The 17950-nt window shown below is 42.1% G+C and overlaps 1 protein-coding gene across 1 annotated transcript in view; it reads left to right on the top strand.

Moving 5' to 3' along the window:
• Nucleotides 1-1830: 1830 nt before the first annotated feature.
• ARMH3 (armadillo like helical domain containing 3) overlaps nucleotides 1831-17950 on the top strand; it is a gene marked incomplete at its 5' end in the record, with an annotated part of 185268 nt that continues 169148 nt past the window's right edge. Inside the window, 7 exon segments of the mRNA NM_001159813.1 lie at nucleotides 1831-1895; nucleotides 2012-2098; nucleotides 11585-11641; nucleotides 12733-12776; nucleotides 13826-13886; nucleotides 15615-15661; nucleotides 16189-16264. Of these exon segments, the coding sequence (NP_001153285.1) occupies nucleotides 1863-1895; nucleotides 2012-2098; nucleotides 11585-11641; nucleotides 12733-12776; nucleotides 13826-13886; nucleotides 15615-15661; nucleotides 16189-16264 (405 nt within the window).

The raw sequence follows: 17950 nt of genomic DNA, 5'->3' as shown, positions 1-17950 counted from the left end.
GTTTGTATGGGGATGACAGACTGCAGACATTCATTAATTTGGTAGAACAGTGAATTCTTTACTCTCTTGTGCAACTGTTCTAAAGCATTTTTCTCAATATAGCTAGATTTTGAAATCTTCCTATTTTTCTTTCTTAGCAACCACAGCCTGAGAAAAAGGTCCTCCTTTTCTTTATCTAATCTTGTAAGTTCTAGGCCTAAGGAAATGATATTGTTGTTTTATTGTGTGTTATTCACATTACCCTGTATAACATAACCCAGAGTTAGACAAAGGTGGGCTGTTATCTGGTATGGTTTAATGCTTATTGGTTCTCTTTCTCAGAACTTGATGGAGAGTTTGGATTCATTGCTTTGTGCAGAAGGTTCTGAAAGTCTGAAGAGTTTATGTCTGAAACTTCTCCTTTGCTTAGTGACTGTAAGTGACCTATGTTTGTCAAGGGTATTAATTGACAGGAAGGGCAATCCTGTTTGAATACTTGAGCCCAAAGATAGAAGGAAAAAGAGAAAAAATATTCTCAATGAGGGTATTACATCACTCCGTTGTGTCTGGATGTATAGGAAGTTAGCTGCGTGGTCTTTTGCTTCCTCTTTGGAGGAATTGCTGGCATTTTTAGCCTGCAGGCTATGTGATATTTTATTTTAGAAGTTTCACTTCAGGAGAACAACTGTCTTCTGGGTTGTCAGACTTGTCCTCATCAGGTCTCATTTGGAAATAGTTTTTGTGATTCTGAGTATTTGTTTTTTTTTTTTTTGAGACAGAGTCTTGCTCCATTGTCCAGGCTGGAGTGCAATGGTGTGATCTGGGCTCACTGCAACGTCTGCCTCCTGGGTTCAAACAATTCTCCTGCTTCAGCCTCCCAAGTAGCTGGGATTACAGGCATGTGCCACCATGCCCAGATAATTTTTTTTTTTTTTTTTGTATTTTTAGTAGAGATGGGGTTTCGCCATGTTGGCCAGCCTGATCTCGAACTCCTGACCTTAGGTGATCCAACTGCTTGAACTCCTGACCTTAGGTGATCCACCTGCCTTGGCCTCCCAAAGTGCTGGGATTACAGGTGTGAGCCACCGCGCCTGGCCGATTCTGAGTATTTGTTTTGGCTTTTATTTATTTATTTTTCAAGGTGGAGTCTTGCTCTGTCGCCTAGGCTGGAGAGTGCAATGGCATGATCCCGGCTCACTGCAACCTCCACCTCCCGGGTTTGAACAGTTCTCCTGCCTCAGCCTCCCGAGTAGCTGGGATTACAGGCATGTACAACCACGCCTGGCTAATTTTTATATTTTTAGTAGAGATGGGGTTTCACCATGTTGGCCAGGATGGTCTTGAACTCCTGACCTCGTGATCCACCCACTTCAGCCTCCCTAAGTGCTGGGATTACAGGTGTGAGCCACTGCGCTCAGGTAGCTTTGATTTTATAACTGTAGGCTGCCTGTACTTTCTAGTGGAAGGAAGGTGGGGTGTTGATTATTTACTTTAGGAGGGTCCCTTTCCCTGCCACCTCTTGAAGACTTCTGCATTCATAAACCTCTTCCTGTGCACTTGAGGAATGAAACCCAAGAAACTGTTAAGCAAATGCATGTGTGAGGATATGAGAGAAAGAATGCGGAGTTCAAAGACTTAGGAAGTTTTAACTTGCTGATTTCCTACCCTTATGTCTGTCTATTCAGGCTCTCATGACTTAAGGGGCACTTGTGAAAGGTCAGCTAAGTTATCTAGTAGAAATATTTTAATATTTTTGTTTCTCTTAGATGTTAGGGGAGGAGATTACACGAGATATCAGAATGCCTCAGTACAGACTTTAAAAAGCCTTTTATTACATTCAGGTGACAGATAACATCAGCCAGAACACTATTCTCGAGTATGTAATGATCAACAGCATATTTGAAGCAATTCTACAGGTAGGTCAATTCCCTTGTTACCTCCTCTCTTTGGGGTAAACCACCCCTTCAGATTTTCTCTGTGTTCTCAGGAACCAGGAGTTAGCAGTCTCACGCATTTTTGGTTCTTGTTACAGATACTTTCCCATCCCCCAAGTCGTAGGGAGCATGGGTATGATGCTGTCGTCCTCTTGGCTTTACTGGTGAACTATAGAAAATATGAGGTAACTGGGCTCCTTGGTGGACAGTTGTTATCTGCCTATAATCTTCTTAAATGTGGCCCCTCCTAAAGGACTTTGCTTAATGTAGAAGACATGTTCTTGGTAAATGGTATATTGATTAATTTTGATAATCCAGATTCTAAAAATCCTATATTAAATGCATGGGGCAGAGGATCTAGTTGTTTAAAGGAATCCTGTGATGCAACTTCTAATGAAGTGAGTAAGTACGCCCTAAGGTAGTGATTCCCATACCCAGCTTATTAGAATCACCTAAGAACTTTTTTTTTTTTTTTTTTTGAGACGGAATTTCGCTCTTGTTGCCCAGGCTGGAGTGCAATGGCACGATCTTGGCTCACCATAACCTCCGCCTCCCGGGTTCAAGCAATTCTCCTGCCTCAGCCTCCCAAGTAGTTGGGATTACAGGCATGCGGCATCATGCCCTGCTAATTTTGTATTTTTAGTAGAGATGGGTTTCTCCATGTTGGTCAGGCTGGTCTCAAACTCCCAACGTCAGGTGATCTGCCCACCTCGGCCTCCCAAAGTGCTGGGATTACAGGCGTGAGCCACCGCACCTGGCCTAGAACTTTTTAAAAAGAAAAAATTTTGACCGGGCGTGGTGGCTCACGCCTGTAATCCCAGCACTTTGGGAGGCCGAGGTGGGTGGATCATGAGGTCAGGAGATCAAGACCATCCTGGCTAACACAGTGAAACCCCGTCTCTACTAAAAATACAAAAAATTAGCTGGGTGTGGCAGTGTGCGCCTGTGGTCCCAGCTACTCAGGAGGCTGAGGGAGGAGAATGGCATGAACCCGGGAGGCGGAGCTTGCAGTGAGCCCAGATTGCATAACTGCACTCCAGCCTGGGCGACAGAGTGAGACTCCATCTCAAAAAAAAAAGAAAAAAAGAAAAAAATTCTGGATCTTATCCTGGACACAGTAAATCAGTCTTTTGGGGGTGGGGAGAACAGGAACCTGGGAATTTTTTTTTTTTTTTTTAAGACGGAGTCTTGCTCTGTCGCCTGGGCTGGAGTGCAGTGGTGCGATCTTGGCTCACTGCAAGCTCCGCCTCCTGGGTTCACGCCATTCTTTTGCCTCAGCCTCCCGAGTAGCTGGGACTACAGGCGCCCACCACCACGCCCAGCTAATTTTTTGTATTTTTTAGTTGTTTTTTTTTTTAAGTTCCCCTATTGAGTATGATGATTAGCCCAGGATTGAGAACCACTGACCTAGTTCATCTGTTTAGAAAGATTTGATTTTTTTGTAGTCATGTGTCACTTAACAAGGATACATTCTGAGAAATGTGTCATTAGGCAGTTTTGTTGTCATGTGAACATGAGAGAGCATCTTTATACAAATTTAGATGGTATAGCCTACTACATACCTAGGCTACATGGTATAGCCTATTTCTCCTAGGCTGCAAACCTGGATAGCGTGTGACCATATTGAATACTGTAGGCAATTATAACACAATAGTAATTATTTATGTATTTAAGCATATCTAGGCTGGGCATGGTGAGTCACACCTATAATCCTAGTGCTTTGGGAGGCTGAGATGGGAGGATCGCTTGAGGCCAGGAATTTGAGACCAGTCTTACTCAAATAGTAAGACACTGTCTCCACAAAAAAAAATTTAAAAATTAACTGGTTGGCTGGGCACGATGGCTCATGCCTGTAATCCCAGCACTTTGGGAGGCTGAGGCGGGCGGATCACGAGGTCAGGAGATCGAGACCATCCTAGCTAACACAGTGAAACCCTGTCTCTACTAAAAATACAAAAATTAGCCGGGCGTAGTGGCGGGCGCCTGTAGTCCCAGCTACTCGGGAGGCTGAAGCAGGAGAATGGCGTGAACCCAGGAGGCGGAGCTTGCAGTGAGCGGAGATTGCGCCGCTGCATTCCAGCCTGGGTGACAGAGCAAGACTCCGTCTCAAAAAAAAAAAAAAAAAAAAAAAATTAGCTGGTTGTGGTGATATGCATCTGTAGTCTCAGCTACTTGAGAGGCTGAAGCAGGAGGATTGCTTGAGCCCAGGAGTTTGAGGCTACAGTGAGCCATGATTACACCACTGCACTCCAGTCTGGGTGACATAGTGAGACCCTGTCTTTAAAAAAAAAAAAAAAAAATCTAAGGCTGGGGACGGTAGCTTACGCCTGTAATCCCAGCACTTTGGGAGGCTAAGGCTAGTGGATTGCTTGAGCCCAGGAGTTCGAGACCAGCCTGGCCAACATGGCAAAACTCCATCTATATTTTTAAAAATACAAAAATTAGCCCAGCATGGTGGCACATGCCTGAAGTCTCAGCTACTCAGGAGGCTGAGGTGGGAGAGTGGCTTGAGCCCGGGAAGTGGAGGTTACAGTGAGCTAAGATCACGCCCCTGCACTCCAGCCTGGGTGACAAAGCCAGATCCTGTCTCAAAAACAAACACACACACAAAACCTAAACCTAGAAAAGGTATGGTGTAAAAGATATAAAATAGTTGTTGATCTTCATGAAACATGAAAAAAACTGTAAAAAATCATACACCTGAATAGGGCACTTACTACGAATGGAGCTTACAGGACTGGAAATTGCTCTGGGTGAGTCTGAGTGAGTGGTGAGTGAATGTGAAGGCCTAGGACATTACTGTATACTACTATAGACTTTTTTTTTTTTTTGAGACAGAGTCTTAGTCTGTTGCCCAGGCTGTAGTGCAATGGTGCGATCTCACTGCACTCTCTGCCTCCCAGGTTCAAGTGATTGTCCTGCCTTAGCCTCCTGAATAGCTGGGATTACAGGCACCGGCCACAATACTCAGCTAATTTTTTTGTTGTTGTTGTTTTATTCTGAGATAGAGTCTCGCTCTGTCGCTCAGGCTGGAATGCAGTTGTGCGATCTCGGCTCACTGCAAGCTCCGCCTCCCGGGTTCATGCCATTCTCCTGCCTCAGCCTCCCAAGTAGCTGGGACTACAGGCACCCGCCACCACGCCCGGCTAATTTTTTTGTATTTTTGGTAGAGATGGGGTTTCACCATGTTAGCCAGGATGGCCAGGATGGTCTCGATCTCCTGACCTCGTGATCCACCCGCCTCGGCCTCCCAAAGTGCTTGGATTATAGGTGTGAGCCACCGTGCCCGGCCATGCTCGGCTAATTTTTGTATTTTTAGTAGAGACAGGGTTTTACCATGTTGGCCAGGCTGGTCTTGAACTGACCTCAAGTGATCTGCCTGCCTTGGCCTCCCAAAGTTCTGGGATTACAGGTGTGAGCTACCGTGCCTGGCCAACTATCGACTTCATAAACATTGTATACTTAGGCTACGTTAAATTTATTAAATTTTTTCTTTCTTCAATAGTAAATTAACTTACTGTAACTGTTTTACTTTATAAACTTTAAACATTTTTTAAAGCTTTTTAACTCTTTTGTAATAACATTTAGCTTGAAACACAAACACATTGTACTATATTTTGTCATGTTTGAGATGACATGTTTGACATGTTTGAGACCGGGCTGGTCTCAAACTCCTGACCTCATGTGATCCACCTGCCTCGGCCTCCTAAAGAATAAAAGAAATATATCTTTATTCTATAAGCTTTTTTTTTTTTTTTTTTTGAGACAGAGTCTCACTCTGTCTCCCAGGCTGGAGTGCTGGAGTGCAGTGGCGTGATCTCGGCTCATTGCAAGCTCTGCCTCCTGGGTTCACGCCATTCTCCTGCCTCAGCCTCCGGAGTAGCTGGGATTACAAGCACCCGCCACCACGCCCGGCTAATTTTTTTGTATTTTTAGTAGAGACGGGGTTTCACCGTGTTAGCCAGCATGGTGTCGATCTCCTGACCTTGTGATCCGCCCGCCTCGGCCCCCCAAAGTGCTGGGATTACAGGCGTGAGCCACCATGCCCGGCCCAGCTTTTTTTAGTTAAACAGTTTTTAAAACTTTTTAGTTAAAAACTGAGACACACACACACAAATTAGCATAGGCCTATACAGGGTCCAGATGATCAATATCACTGTCTTTCACGTCCACATTTGGAAGATCTTTAGGGAAATAACACACATGAAGCTGTTATCTTCTATGATAATAATGCCTTCCTCTGGAATACCTGCTCAAGGACCCGCCTTCAGCTGTTTTACAGTTAACTTTTTTTTTAAAATAAGTAGAAGGAGTACACTAGAAAATAACAATAAAAAGTATAGTATAGGCTGGGTGTGGTGGCTTATGCCTGTAATCCCAGCACTTTGGGAGGCTGAGGCGGGTGGATCACATGAGGTCAGGAGTTTGAGACCAGCCTGGCCAACACGGCAAAACCTGATCTCTACTAAAAATACAAAAATTAGCTGGGCATGGTGGTGTGCACCTGTAATCCCAACTACTTGGGAGGCTGATGCACGAGAGTTGCTTGAACCCAAGAGGTGGAGGTTGCAGTGAGCTGAGATCGCACCACTACGCTCCAGCCCGAGTGAAAGAGCAAAATTCCATCTTAAAAGAAAAAAAAAAGTATAGTATAGTAAATACATAAACCAGTAACATAGTCGTTTATTGTCATTATCAAGTAGTAGGTACTATACATGATTGTATGTGTTATACTTTTTTTTTGAGATGGAGTCTCACTCCGTTGTCCAGGATGGAGTGCAATGGCATGATGTTGGCTCACTGCAACCTCTGTTTCCCAGGCTCTAATGATCCTCCTGCCTCAGCCTCCGGAGCAGCTGGGACTACAGGCATGCGCCACCATGCCCAGCTAATTTTTTTGTATTTTTGATAGAGATGGAGTTCACCATATTGTTTAGGCTGGTCTCGAACTCCTGACCTCAAGTGATCTGCCCACTTCAGCCTCCCAAAGTGCTGGGATTACAGGAGTGAGCCACCGTGCCCGGCTAATAATTGTATGTGCTACACTTTTATATGACTGGCAGCACAGTATGTTTCTTTACACCATTATCACCACAAATATGTGAGTAGTGAATGCGTTGCACTGTGTTATAATGGCTAAAATGTCACTAGGTTATAGGGATTTTTCAGTTCCATTATAATCTCATGGGACCACCGTAGTATATGCAGTCCATTATGGACCAAAATGTCCTTATGCAGCACATCACTGTATATCACATCTCCTTATGCAATCTGCTTATGTAAGTATCACTGTTGGCCTAGAAACTCCTTCTGATTTAATGAAAAATTGAAGACAGTGCCTTATTCATATGAGTTCTGGAGTTCTTTTTGCCCCTGAATTAATCAAGGTGCAGATTTATAGGTTTTTGAGATGAAGAGCAGAACCCAGAGATTTATACTTGGGTTGGCACATATATTTGATTCTCTTCAAAAGGCAGAATACACAGAAAAGGAAGGGGACCACTCAAGGAAGACCGGGGGCTTCATTGGAGATTGCTTTTGAAGAGTAGGAAGCGTTTGGCACTGAGTCCTGGTAACTAGGAGTACATTACTGAACCCAAAAGTCAGGAGCTGCACTGAGGCAACCTGACTTTCTTCACTTAATAAATAGCAGTACTGTGAGAACTGGGCCAGCTGGAGAGAGAATTTTCTATTTTGAGCCTCTGGATCTTCACCTAGTGATTTTTGATATGATTCCTAGTTAGGCTTTATTTGGCCGGGTTGAAAGTGATGGGTAACACAAAATCTGGAGCTTATTCTTATAAGAAGAGATATGGAAGAAGGGGAGGCTGTCAGAAAGGAATACTTAAAGAAGGACTAGAATATGCAGAGCAATGTGAATGTGTTATAAATTCCAGGATCTGATTGTTTTCATTGTCTTGGAGGAACTGATGAATGGTGGGTAGAGCTCCCAATAAATATGAAATTTATTCCCAACACCTATTTTACTGATGATCTGGAGGGGCTGGCATGGTAGCCATTTTGATCTCTGTCATGTGTAATAGCCTCTGGGGCCTCATTACAACAGCAAGAAAAATAGCTGTGGAAAAATGCTGAGGATATTTAAAGAGAGGTGAGGGTTATATGTGATAGGAACACACTATCATCAGTAATGAATATTTTTGGAACATTATACTGGATGCAGTCCACTCTGAGGCAATGGCTTGGCTTCACTGATTGTGATCTGAATCCTGGCTCAGCTCAGTAGGGCTCTCTGAAATGTCAGTCTGAAATATTGGACATGGCCAAGGAACTGGAGAGAATCATATTTCTGGAATGAAGTATGCATCTCTAGTCTTTCAGAAGCTCCCAGAAGAATTAATATAGTGGGCAAGGGCGAGCTGGTGGGCCTAATTTATCTGGGCTTTGCAGCTTTTGATGTAAATCATTCACCGGAAACCATTAAGGAAGCCTGGTGATCATGGAGTAGGAAAGTTTTTGACAGGAACGTGAAGAATTCCAGATGAACACAGCAAAACCAAAGCTGGTGAAATTCTGTGCAAACTAGCATGAGACAGTGTGCTGGGGAGAATAGCATTCTAGCCATCAGTACAATCAATCTCATGACCGATGGGGTAAGTTGCAACCTTTCCAGAAAGGTACCGAGGCACAGAGAGGCTGGGTACCCAACTAAGCACAGAGAAAGTGAAGAAGTTGTTGGACTTAAGCAATAAAAGTGATAGAAAAGATACCATGTAGTAAATGTGTAGTTCTTCCTCACTTCAAGTAATGTGTTCCATTTTAATCATTTCATCCAAAAAGACAAAAGAGCCCCCAAAAAAGGTCTAGGGAAGAGCAATGGAAAACGTTGTGTACCTGCAATCAAATAAAGGCAGGACCCTAGTAGAGTGATACTGTGAAGACTCACAGATTTTGTAATTCTGTCTTATGGATGAAAGTAGATTTCCTCCAGTTTTAAAAAGTGACCAGTACAACAGTGGTATAGTTTAAATAATCAGCCTCTGGTAAAATAGAAATTTTTACAACATAAGATCCTGACTTTCTGGGCTGGCCAAGTCTCCTGAGATGAAGTGACTCAGATCCCAACTGTTTCCTAGAGCATGACATTTCTCAGAAATTACCATATTGTTTATTATGTCTAATTAAGTTGTTCCTTTTCTCCCCACACTGCCCTTTTTCCTAAAGAGCTTTCCTTTGAATGTGATAATAATGTAAAAGAGGAAAACACACAGCTACCTGTACCAATTATTAAGCCTTTAGCATGTACCAGCTATTGTGCTAAGGATTTGATGTGTCTTACTTCATTTAAGCCTTATAGCAACCCCAGGAGAAAAAATACAGGTTGACCATTTCTAATCTGAAAATCTGAAATTCAAAATGCCCCCAAATCTGAAACTTTTTGAATACCAACATGACACTCAAAGGAAATGCTCATTGGAGCATTTCAGATTTTTGGATTAAGGATGCTTAACAGGTAAGTATAATGCACATATTCCAAAATGTTAAAAAAAAATCCAAAATCCTAAGTAGTTCTATCCCAAATGTTTGTTTGATTGATTGATCGAGACAGGGTCTCACTTTGTTACCCAGGCTGGAGTGCAAGGACGTGATCACAGCTCACTGCAGCCTTGACCTCCTGGACTCAAGTGATCCTCACACTTCATCCTTCCGAGTAGCTGGGACTACAGGCGTGTGCCACTATGCCCGGCTAACTTTTTAAATTTTTTGTAGAGATAGGTTTTGCCATGTTGCCCAAGCTGGTCTTGAACTCCTGGGCTCAAGTGATCCTCCCACCTTGGCCTCCCAAAGTGTTAGGATTACAGGCATGAGCCACCGTGCCCAGCCCGAAGGCATTTTAGATGAGATACTCAATCTGTATCCTCGTTTTACAGATGAAGAAATAGAAACTTAGCTTTGTGTGCCTAATTCGTCACAATTAATAAGCAGAAGAACTAGAATGCAAACGTTTGCTTGGAAATCAGATGACCCCAATTAAAACCTAAAACAGGCTGGGTGCAGTGGCTCATGCCTGTAATCCCAGCACTTTGGGAGACCGAGGCAGGCTGATAGGTCAGGAGTTTGAGACCAGCCTGACCAACATGGAGAAACCCTGTCTCTACTAAAAATATAAAATTAGCTGGGTGTGGTGGCACATGCCTGTAATCCCAGCTACTCAGGAGGCTGAGGCAGGAGAATCGCTTGAACCTGGGAGGTGGAGGTTGTGGTGAGCCGAGATCATGCCATTGCACTCCAGCCTGGGCAACAAGAGCAAAACTCCGTCTCAAAAAAAAAAAAAAAATCCCAAAACCTTAAACAGTCTACTTGTGGGTGACTAGAACCTTCAAAAATTATGCCAAGAAATAGTGGTCTGCTCTTTCTAGTGTTACTCTTGTCATGGCAGCATATCTAAGTCAGCCGATTTTGCTTGATTTTCTTTTCCGAGGACCCACTTGCATAGGAGCTTCCTTGAGGTCTGTAGAATCAGCAGAATTTGACTGTTGGTTATAGGAAGAAGTGTTGAGAGCCTTCCTTCTGTCAGATCAAGTGACAAATGGAGTGGGTTTTACACCTTAAGCTGTGTTGCATTAAACCTTATAAACATTTGGGCTGTTAAGAAAGCAAAGCTGTCTCTTTCTCTGTTCCCAATTGACATGCGAAAGATGCCCTCAGAAGCTTGGTTAAATAGGTTTGTGTGGGGTATGAGCCTTTCAGTTGAGTTTTCAAGTTTCTCAGTTATGAGTTTTTTTGGTAGCTGTAGAAACTGCTAGTCTGAGAACTATTGTTCCTTGCCTTTCTTGGATTAGAATTGGTGCCTGATCTATATGAAATTTTTCCTCACATCCCATTGGTGTAAGGAAAGGTCATTGGTTCTCATCCCCCTTGTAGGAGATGATCCAATTGTTTTATGAGTTTAAATATATGACCATTTTCTTAATGCTGCCCAACTGAGATTGGGTCTGGAAAAACCCAAGAACTCTTCCAGTGCTCTAAGTGATGGGACAATCATTAAATCCCAGTGTCCTGACCAGATTGTTGTTTGGGTAATTACATCCTTTTTTTCAGTTCTCCCTGCAGTGTTATTTGGGTATCAGATCTCCATAAATGACCTCTCTGGCTGTTAAGCAGCTGCCACTTTCCAACCCAAGGTGGCTTTGCTTTACGGGTGGGTGAATCAGTCCTTGCATATGGTTTGTGAAATGGTTAGGAAGCCTTTGGGATGAAAATGTAAGTTAGCAACTTATAAATGTGTGCCTTATGGCAAGAAGCTTTTATGTTCCCCAAAAGACAGCTATCTGTATGGACTTAGTAAATTATTGGTAGGGTAGGACAAAGTGAGTGTTGTGGAGCATTCACTTACTTTTTAGATGCAAGTAAGAGGGAAAGATTGTAGAAGTGGTGGACATAGGGCCTGCACTGATTCAGCCTAATGGTAGAACAGAACTGAGGTGTGTATGTGTATTTGTATGTACACTTGATGAATGCCCAGACACACTGAGAAATTAACTGGAAATGGGAGGAGTCAGCAGGCAATATGGATTGGGACTGTGTATCAGGAGCATCACTGTAGAGAGAGGGCCTTATAGAAGCATTTTTGTTAACACTTTAAAGATAGCTAACGGGCTTTCTTAACTAGGTCAGACTTACCTGGAGTCTCTTCTCTTATTTAACAGTCTGTGAATCCTTATATTGTGAAGCTGTCTATTGTGGATGATGAGGCCACACTCAATGTGAGTATCTGGATCCTTGTGTATTGTCTTACTTATTTGCATTCAATGGTATTACTTTCAGTGGAAAATACATTTAGAACAGAGAGCAGAGAGCTATTCTGTCAATTTCATCCGGTTATAGAGAGGGAATTATTATTTCTTTTTAGTGCGTCAGTGCTACCGTTTTACTGTCTTCTGACTTATTATCATGGAAGGAAGATTTGAGGGGACATTTGCTTGCTAATCATGATGAAGTGGTTATGTTTCATGTTATAGTGTGCTGAAGTTGATTATCCTACGATGTCAATAAATACACATTCAAGAATAAGAAAGCTTAGATGACTAAATGATGGGAGATTCCTTCTTTTAGAACTAGCCAGATAGTATTTATAGCCTGACTTGGTGAAACTGAAACATAGGGATGATCTATATCTACTATATGTATCCTTGAAAGTTTGGGAAATAACATCTGATCTCTGAATATAGGGAGGAAGAAGATGACCAGGTGTCTTGCTTTATTCCCTTTCCGTCCTACCCTATTCCTTCTTTCCAATTTCCTTTATGGAAAAAATGCACACGTGATTCATGCTGTGGCCTTAATTGATTTTTGTGTTATGCATCACAGGTTCTGGGGAAAGTTGATAAGTCACTTTAACATTTATTGAATGCTGCTTGCCTTTACAATCGTGTGGCTTTAAAGAAAGTGGCTTATCTATGTGCACCTTCATTTAGCATGGACTCATTGTCAACCTTGCTGTGGCTGTTTTGGAGACATTTGAGGGCTTTTTGTTTGAAGATTCTAACTGGATCTTCTCTTTCAAAGTGAAAATGATCCCAGTGAAATTGTGAACAATCTGGGCTTGTCTGTTTCACCGCTTGATAATCCATTTTAATTGTACCTGGGAACATTAAGATAATTAGATACGAAAAGTCTTCCCAAAGAACTTCCTTTTGATGCTTTGACAGTGCCTCTCAGAATTTCTGTCCCTGTCGCCAACTTTCAGGCAGGACTTCTTGGGCTAATTAGTGTTCTTTCTGACCTTGTTCTAGCATCATCACCAACCCCCAAAGGCTGCTGTCTTATTTCACCTGTGCTATCTTTTCCCTTCTAGGGAATGGGACTTGTAATTGCTCAGGCTTTATCTGAGTACAACAGGTAAGTCCACCTTTCCAGAATGGAAGGGGGTCTGATTTTCATTTGAATTGGTTGTTAGAGTTTTGTTAGAGTTCTTGGGTCAAATTCCCTTACCTAGTCTAAGAGTATTCAGAGGTACAGCCTCTGGCAGATGTATTTGCTCTAGCTTTGCTTGATGGCCTTAGCAGGGATTGTTTTTAACACCAGGGGAAAAGTAGCCACCAGATTAGTGTCTCTTTAGGCAGTTAGGCACATTCCTTTGCAACTTTTGGTATTTTATTACAGAGCATTTTAACTAGTCTTCCAGCCACAAGTGGGCACTTCCATTTAGTCCAGTGTATCATACAAGTATTTTCCATGTAAAAAAGGTTGTGGAGACTGCTTTTTTGTTATCTTAAAAAATATATAAAAGGAGAAAGTATATTAGGTAGCCCTAGTTTGACAGGTGTTTCTTATTTATTGGGAATGAACTTCAACTTCCCAGAGTCCCTGTTTCTCCTGGGGGCTGCCTTCATTGATGCTTGCTTTCCCTTTTGCTGGAAGGATCTGACATTAGTGAATGGAAACCAGAAGTATCCCTAATTCTGGCAAGGGCCAGGCAGGATCTTTCATGCTCCTCTCTAGACTTTTCTCACACACAACTGGGTATCAGAACTTCAAATTTGTCCTATCTCTGCAGAGAGTTTAGTTTACTGATTTCCTTCCTCCTCCTTTAAAAAGAAACAAGATTTTCAGTGTTGTAGCCCTAAAGTAATTTTACTGTCACACTTTTCAAGTAATAGATTGTTTGAGAAGTAACTGGATCAGCTATATGTTAGGGCACTTTTGCAGCCTGCTTTCTAAGTCTAAGTCTCTCCCAAAGTAGCCAGGCATTTTGGTACACACTACCTCAAGAGCAGACAGGTCCCTCTTAGCTTGCAGGGATTGTCATGATGCTTGATTGTCATAATGCTTTAGTTTTCTGGAGTCAGAGAATTTTAAGAGTGCTCCGCCCTGATTACCCCAAATGTCAAGGACAAAGACATAATTGATAAATAATCCTAAAGTTGAATTTAGTTCTTTTTGTTTAGGCAGTATAAAGACAAGGAAGAAGAACACCAAAGTGGTTTTTTCTCTGCTTTAACAAATATGGTAAGTCCTGCTTTTTTTTTTTTTTTTTTTTTTTTCTCCTGAAAAAAACAAACAGTGTGGTCTGCAGGGGTGGACAAATCGGGCTCCGAAGTTCAGATATTTGAAGTGAAGCCATGATGACAAGAGAGAGGCTGCTCAGAGCAGATTTTCTTGGGGAGTGTATTTCCTTTAGTGAGTTTCTTTCTTTCTTTTTTTTAATCCCCACTTTTGATGTACCTTTAGTGAGATTCAAAACCAAGTGAGATGGGGAAAGGAGAGCTTTGGTTTCTCTGGTACTTAGTTTTTCCACATTAATTAATTAATTAATTATTTATTTAAAGGCTAAAGAAAAGGTACACATTAAGCCAGAATTTGCTTCCTAAAGAGTTGGCTCCGTTTAGGCACTGACCTTGTGGAACACAATATAGTAGGGTTTGGATCTGAGTGCTCTCCTGAATGCTCCTTTGCTGTCTGCCATGGCTGTTTGATCCTCATAGCTGGTGCTAGGGTTGAGCGATTGTGCAGTAGATCTGAGCCACTCTTCTAATAGCTTAGGGTTTGGGCTTAGAGGTCTGAATTTTACGGAAGTTATTGGTCCAGTTTGCAAGACTCCAGGGCAAGGTTTCTTGGCATTTGGTACCAGATAATCTGGGACTGATTTTGAAGAGATAAATCTAGGAGATTCTAGAATCTAGGCAGATTCAGAAGGTCTGTCTTCTGGGCATTATTATCGAAGTAATCAGCTCTAGGGCAAGACAATTTTTTGGTTAATTGCAAGAAGCAGTTGCCCCCTCTCCTCCTCCACTTCTGCAATTTTTTTTCCCCCACTGCTTACAAATTGTTCCTTCTGCCTTCTCAGCCTGTTCTCAGGAAGGGGCCTGATAAACTCTTTAACTCCAAAATGTAAATGAGTGAAGTCTCTCAGGGGCTAGAGAAGTGTGAGTTTTGTACTGGTGTTTGATTAAATGAATTAGATAAAATTATACTGCTCCCAGATATCTCTACCTTTCAGTTAAGTTTTCAGAAAGTTTTGTACCAAACATATGAAGCTCTAGCAGCGTAGGTTTGTGTATAGTTTCAAGCATAATTAAGGAGGTGGAAGAGGTATTTTTTAGTGGGGGTAGGCATCTTAGTGCTTCTGATATCATACACATTAGAGGCAGCCTACTCCATTTACTTATTCACTTGCTCTGACTAGGACACAAACTAAAGATTTTGTTATCTGGAAAATGGAGAGTGCATCTCATATAGACAGCTTTGGTCTGAAACCCGAATATTGTTCCCAAAGATAGCTTTATGTTGGTTGAGGTCAGCCTGCTTCCTGTGAAGTTTTTCCTAAGTTAGTTTCTGACTTCAAATAAGCAACTTCTAGGAAACATACAGAGTGGTGAAGATGTGTAGGTTAACTGTCAGAGTGACTAGACTTACACACTGAAAAGGAGAGTTGGACAAAAGTACTAGGCTTTTTCTTTAAGGCTAGATGATTTAGTAGGCAAGATGATTTACTAGGCAAGATGATTTAGTAGGATTCTCATTATTTCATTTATTTTATTATTTCATTTATTACTTATTAGTCTTTTAAGATTTTCAAAGTGGGCTGGTTTTGGTGTGTGTGACTTATGGCCCAGAGTTCCAAGTTCTCCCCAGCTGGAAGCAGCTTGTTTTCTTCACTGATAAAAGGCTTCCTAGGAATAAAGCTCCTCTCATATCCTCCTGCTATAAGTTTGCAATTCCCCTTTTCTTCCACAGGTGGGCAGCATGTTCATAGCAGATGCCCATGAGAAAATCTCAGTACAGTAAGTGCCTGACATTCTTGTGCAGTGACTTGGACTTTAGTGTGGGCTGTCCTGCTGGATATGAGAGTGTGCAGTGTTACCTCTTGTTAATCTTTTACAGAATCATACTTTCTTGGTGATTTCCAAATGTTTCATGGGTTTTGAACATTAATGGACCCTTAGAAATTTCTGCTTTTCATATGTATTGAGCGACAATAAGCTGAACAACTGTTGCCAGACTATCTCTGCAATGAAACAAAAGAAGGATGGGTGTCTGAGCCAGTTGAGGACTTAACTGGGTTGAGGTGGAAAAACAGAGGGAAGGTAATGAAGTAGATGAGAACTGGTCCTAAGGAATTAAAGTGAAGGCCCTGACTCCTGCCTATACACTTTTGTATACGCCCAAATGGCGAGTAAAGGGGAACTTTAGAAATGCAAAGGAATTGATAATGAGGCGCTGGGGTGCAATCCAATCTTATCTTCATGGTTACACTGTTTTAACTCCCCCCACTATAAAAGCCGCTCCAATTTGTTCTCTTTTTCTTTAGAACCAATGAGGCCATTCTTCTGGCACTTTATGAAGCTGTTCATTTAAATCGCAACTTCATCACAGTATTAGCTCAGGTTGGTTACATTAAAAATCCCAGTGTTTTTTTCTCCCTAAATTTCATACCAATTAATTCCATTGAAAAGCCTATCTGGCTGTACTCGTTTAAACCCTGCTTTGCATTGGTAAGTGGTAGTAACAAGGAGTCGAATCAGTTGCCTTTGTTTCCTGCTGTCCTCAAATATGTATGTTTCCATCGGTGCTGAAATGGGTCTAATAACGTGCAAAGTTAGATTTTTTGGCCAGTTTATTGATCCTGTTAACCCAAATGAGTTGTCATGACTTCATTTTGCTCACTAGAAATCCCTGGTATTATCCGCTATGTGGATTTTTATATTGGGCTTTCTGCTTTCCACACCGCTGTGGAATTACAACTGGAGATAAAATAGGCCGAGCCACTCATCTTATTATCTCACCAATTTCCAGAGGAAAAAAGTAAAAAATATCCTGACCAGGTTAAGGTTAGCTGTTAACAGATAACGTGGTTTACATACATTGAAAGGAAGTCATAGAATACTGAGCTCTGGGCCCTGCGCTGTGGCTCACGCCTGTAATCCCAGCACTTTGGGAGGCTGAGGTGGGCGGATCTCAAGGTCAGGAGATCAAGACCATCCTGGCTAACAGGGTGAAACCCTGTCTCTACTAAAAATACAAAAAAAAAAAACAAACAAAAAAACAGCTGGGTGTGGTGGCGGGCGCCTGTAGTCCCAGCTACTTGGGAGGCTGAGGCAGGAGAATGGCGTGAACCCGGGAGGCGGAGCTTGCAGTGAACTGAAATCGCGCCATTGCACTCCAGCCTGGGTGACAGAGTGAGACTCTGTCTCAAAAAAAAAAATAAATAAACAAAATAAAACAAAATTAAAAAAACCCACAAAAATACCCCGAGAATACTGAGCGATGGGTCACATTTCTGAGGGATAGCCACAGTAATTGGCATAGAAGAGGACTAAAGTAGACCGAGAACTCAAGAGCTGTCCATGAAAGCCATTTTAAAAAATTGATAAAGTGTTTTTATCTTAAAGCCAGACTGTTTAAAATATGTATGTAGGGTTATTTTAAGGGAAAGTTTAGGGTAGATGTATATGGAATCTATTGATTTGAATTTTAACACAAAAATAAGGTCATGCTTAAAAAGCATTGTGCTGGTTTGAGATCTGCTTCATAGAACACTTAAGAGTTTTCATGACTGATAGCATAGAGACTTTAGTTATTATTTTCACTCGGTTTCTTATCTGCTCTCCAAATCCTATAACTGATTTTAAAGGAAGAGGTGAAGAAGGTAAAGTGCTGGTAAAGCTGTTAGGGAAGAAAAGGGAAGTTAAAAACAGCTGTCCCTCAGCTTAATTCTCAAGAGCTGATGTGGGAGGGATGGCTAAGAAAGGTTAGGGACAGAAGAGTCATCTGTTTTGGTCCCTACTGGGTGTCTCACTATGTCTTTGCCTCCCAATGAAGGCACACACACTTTTGTTTGTTGTGGAACAGGAAGGCTGCCATCTCAATAGCTCTTTTGCTTTTCTTTTTTTTTTTTTGGAGACGGAGTTTCGCTCTGTCACCCAGGCTGGAGTGCAGTGGCACGATCTCTGCTCACTGCAAGCTCCGCCTCCCAAGTTCACGCCATTCTCCTGCCTCAGCCTCCCGAGTAGCTGGGACTACAGGTGCCTGCCACCACACCTGGCTAATTTTTTATTTAGTATTTTTAGTAG

The sequence above is a fragment of the Pongo abelii genome, chromosome 8 (genome assembly GCF_028885655.2).
Source record: "Pongo abelii isolate AG06213 chromosome 8, NHGRI_mPonAbe1-v2.0_pri, whole genome shotgun sequence".
Taxonomy (NCBI): Eukaryota; Metazoa; Chordata; class Mammalia; order Primates; family Hominidae; genus Pongo; species Pongo abelii.
Note: the sequence above shows the minus strand (reverse complement) of the source record. Positions and strands in the feature narration are given on the sequence as shown.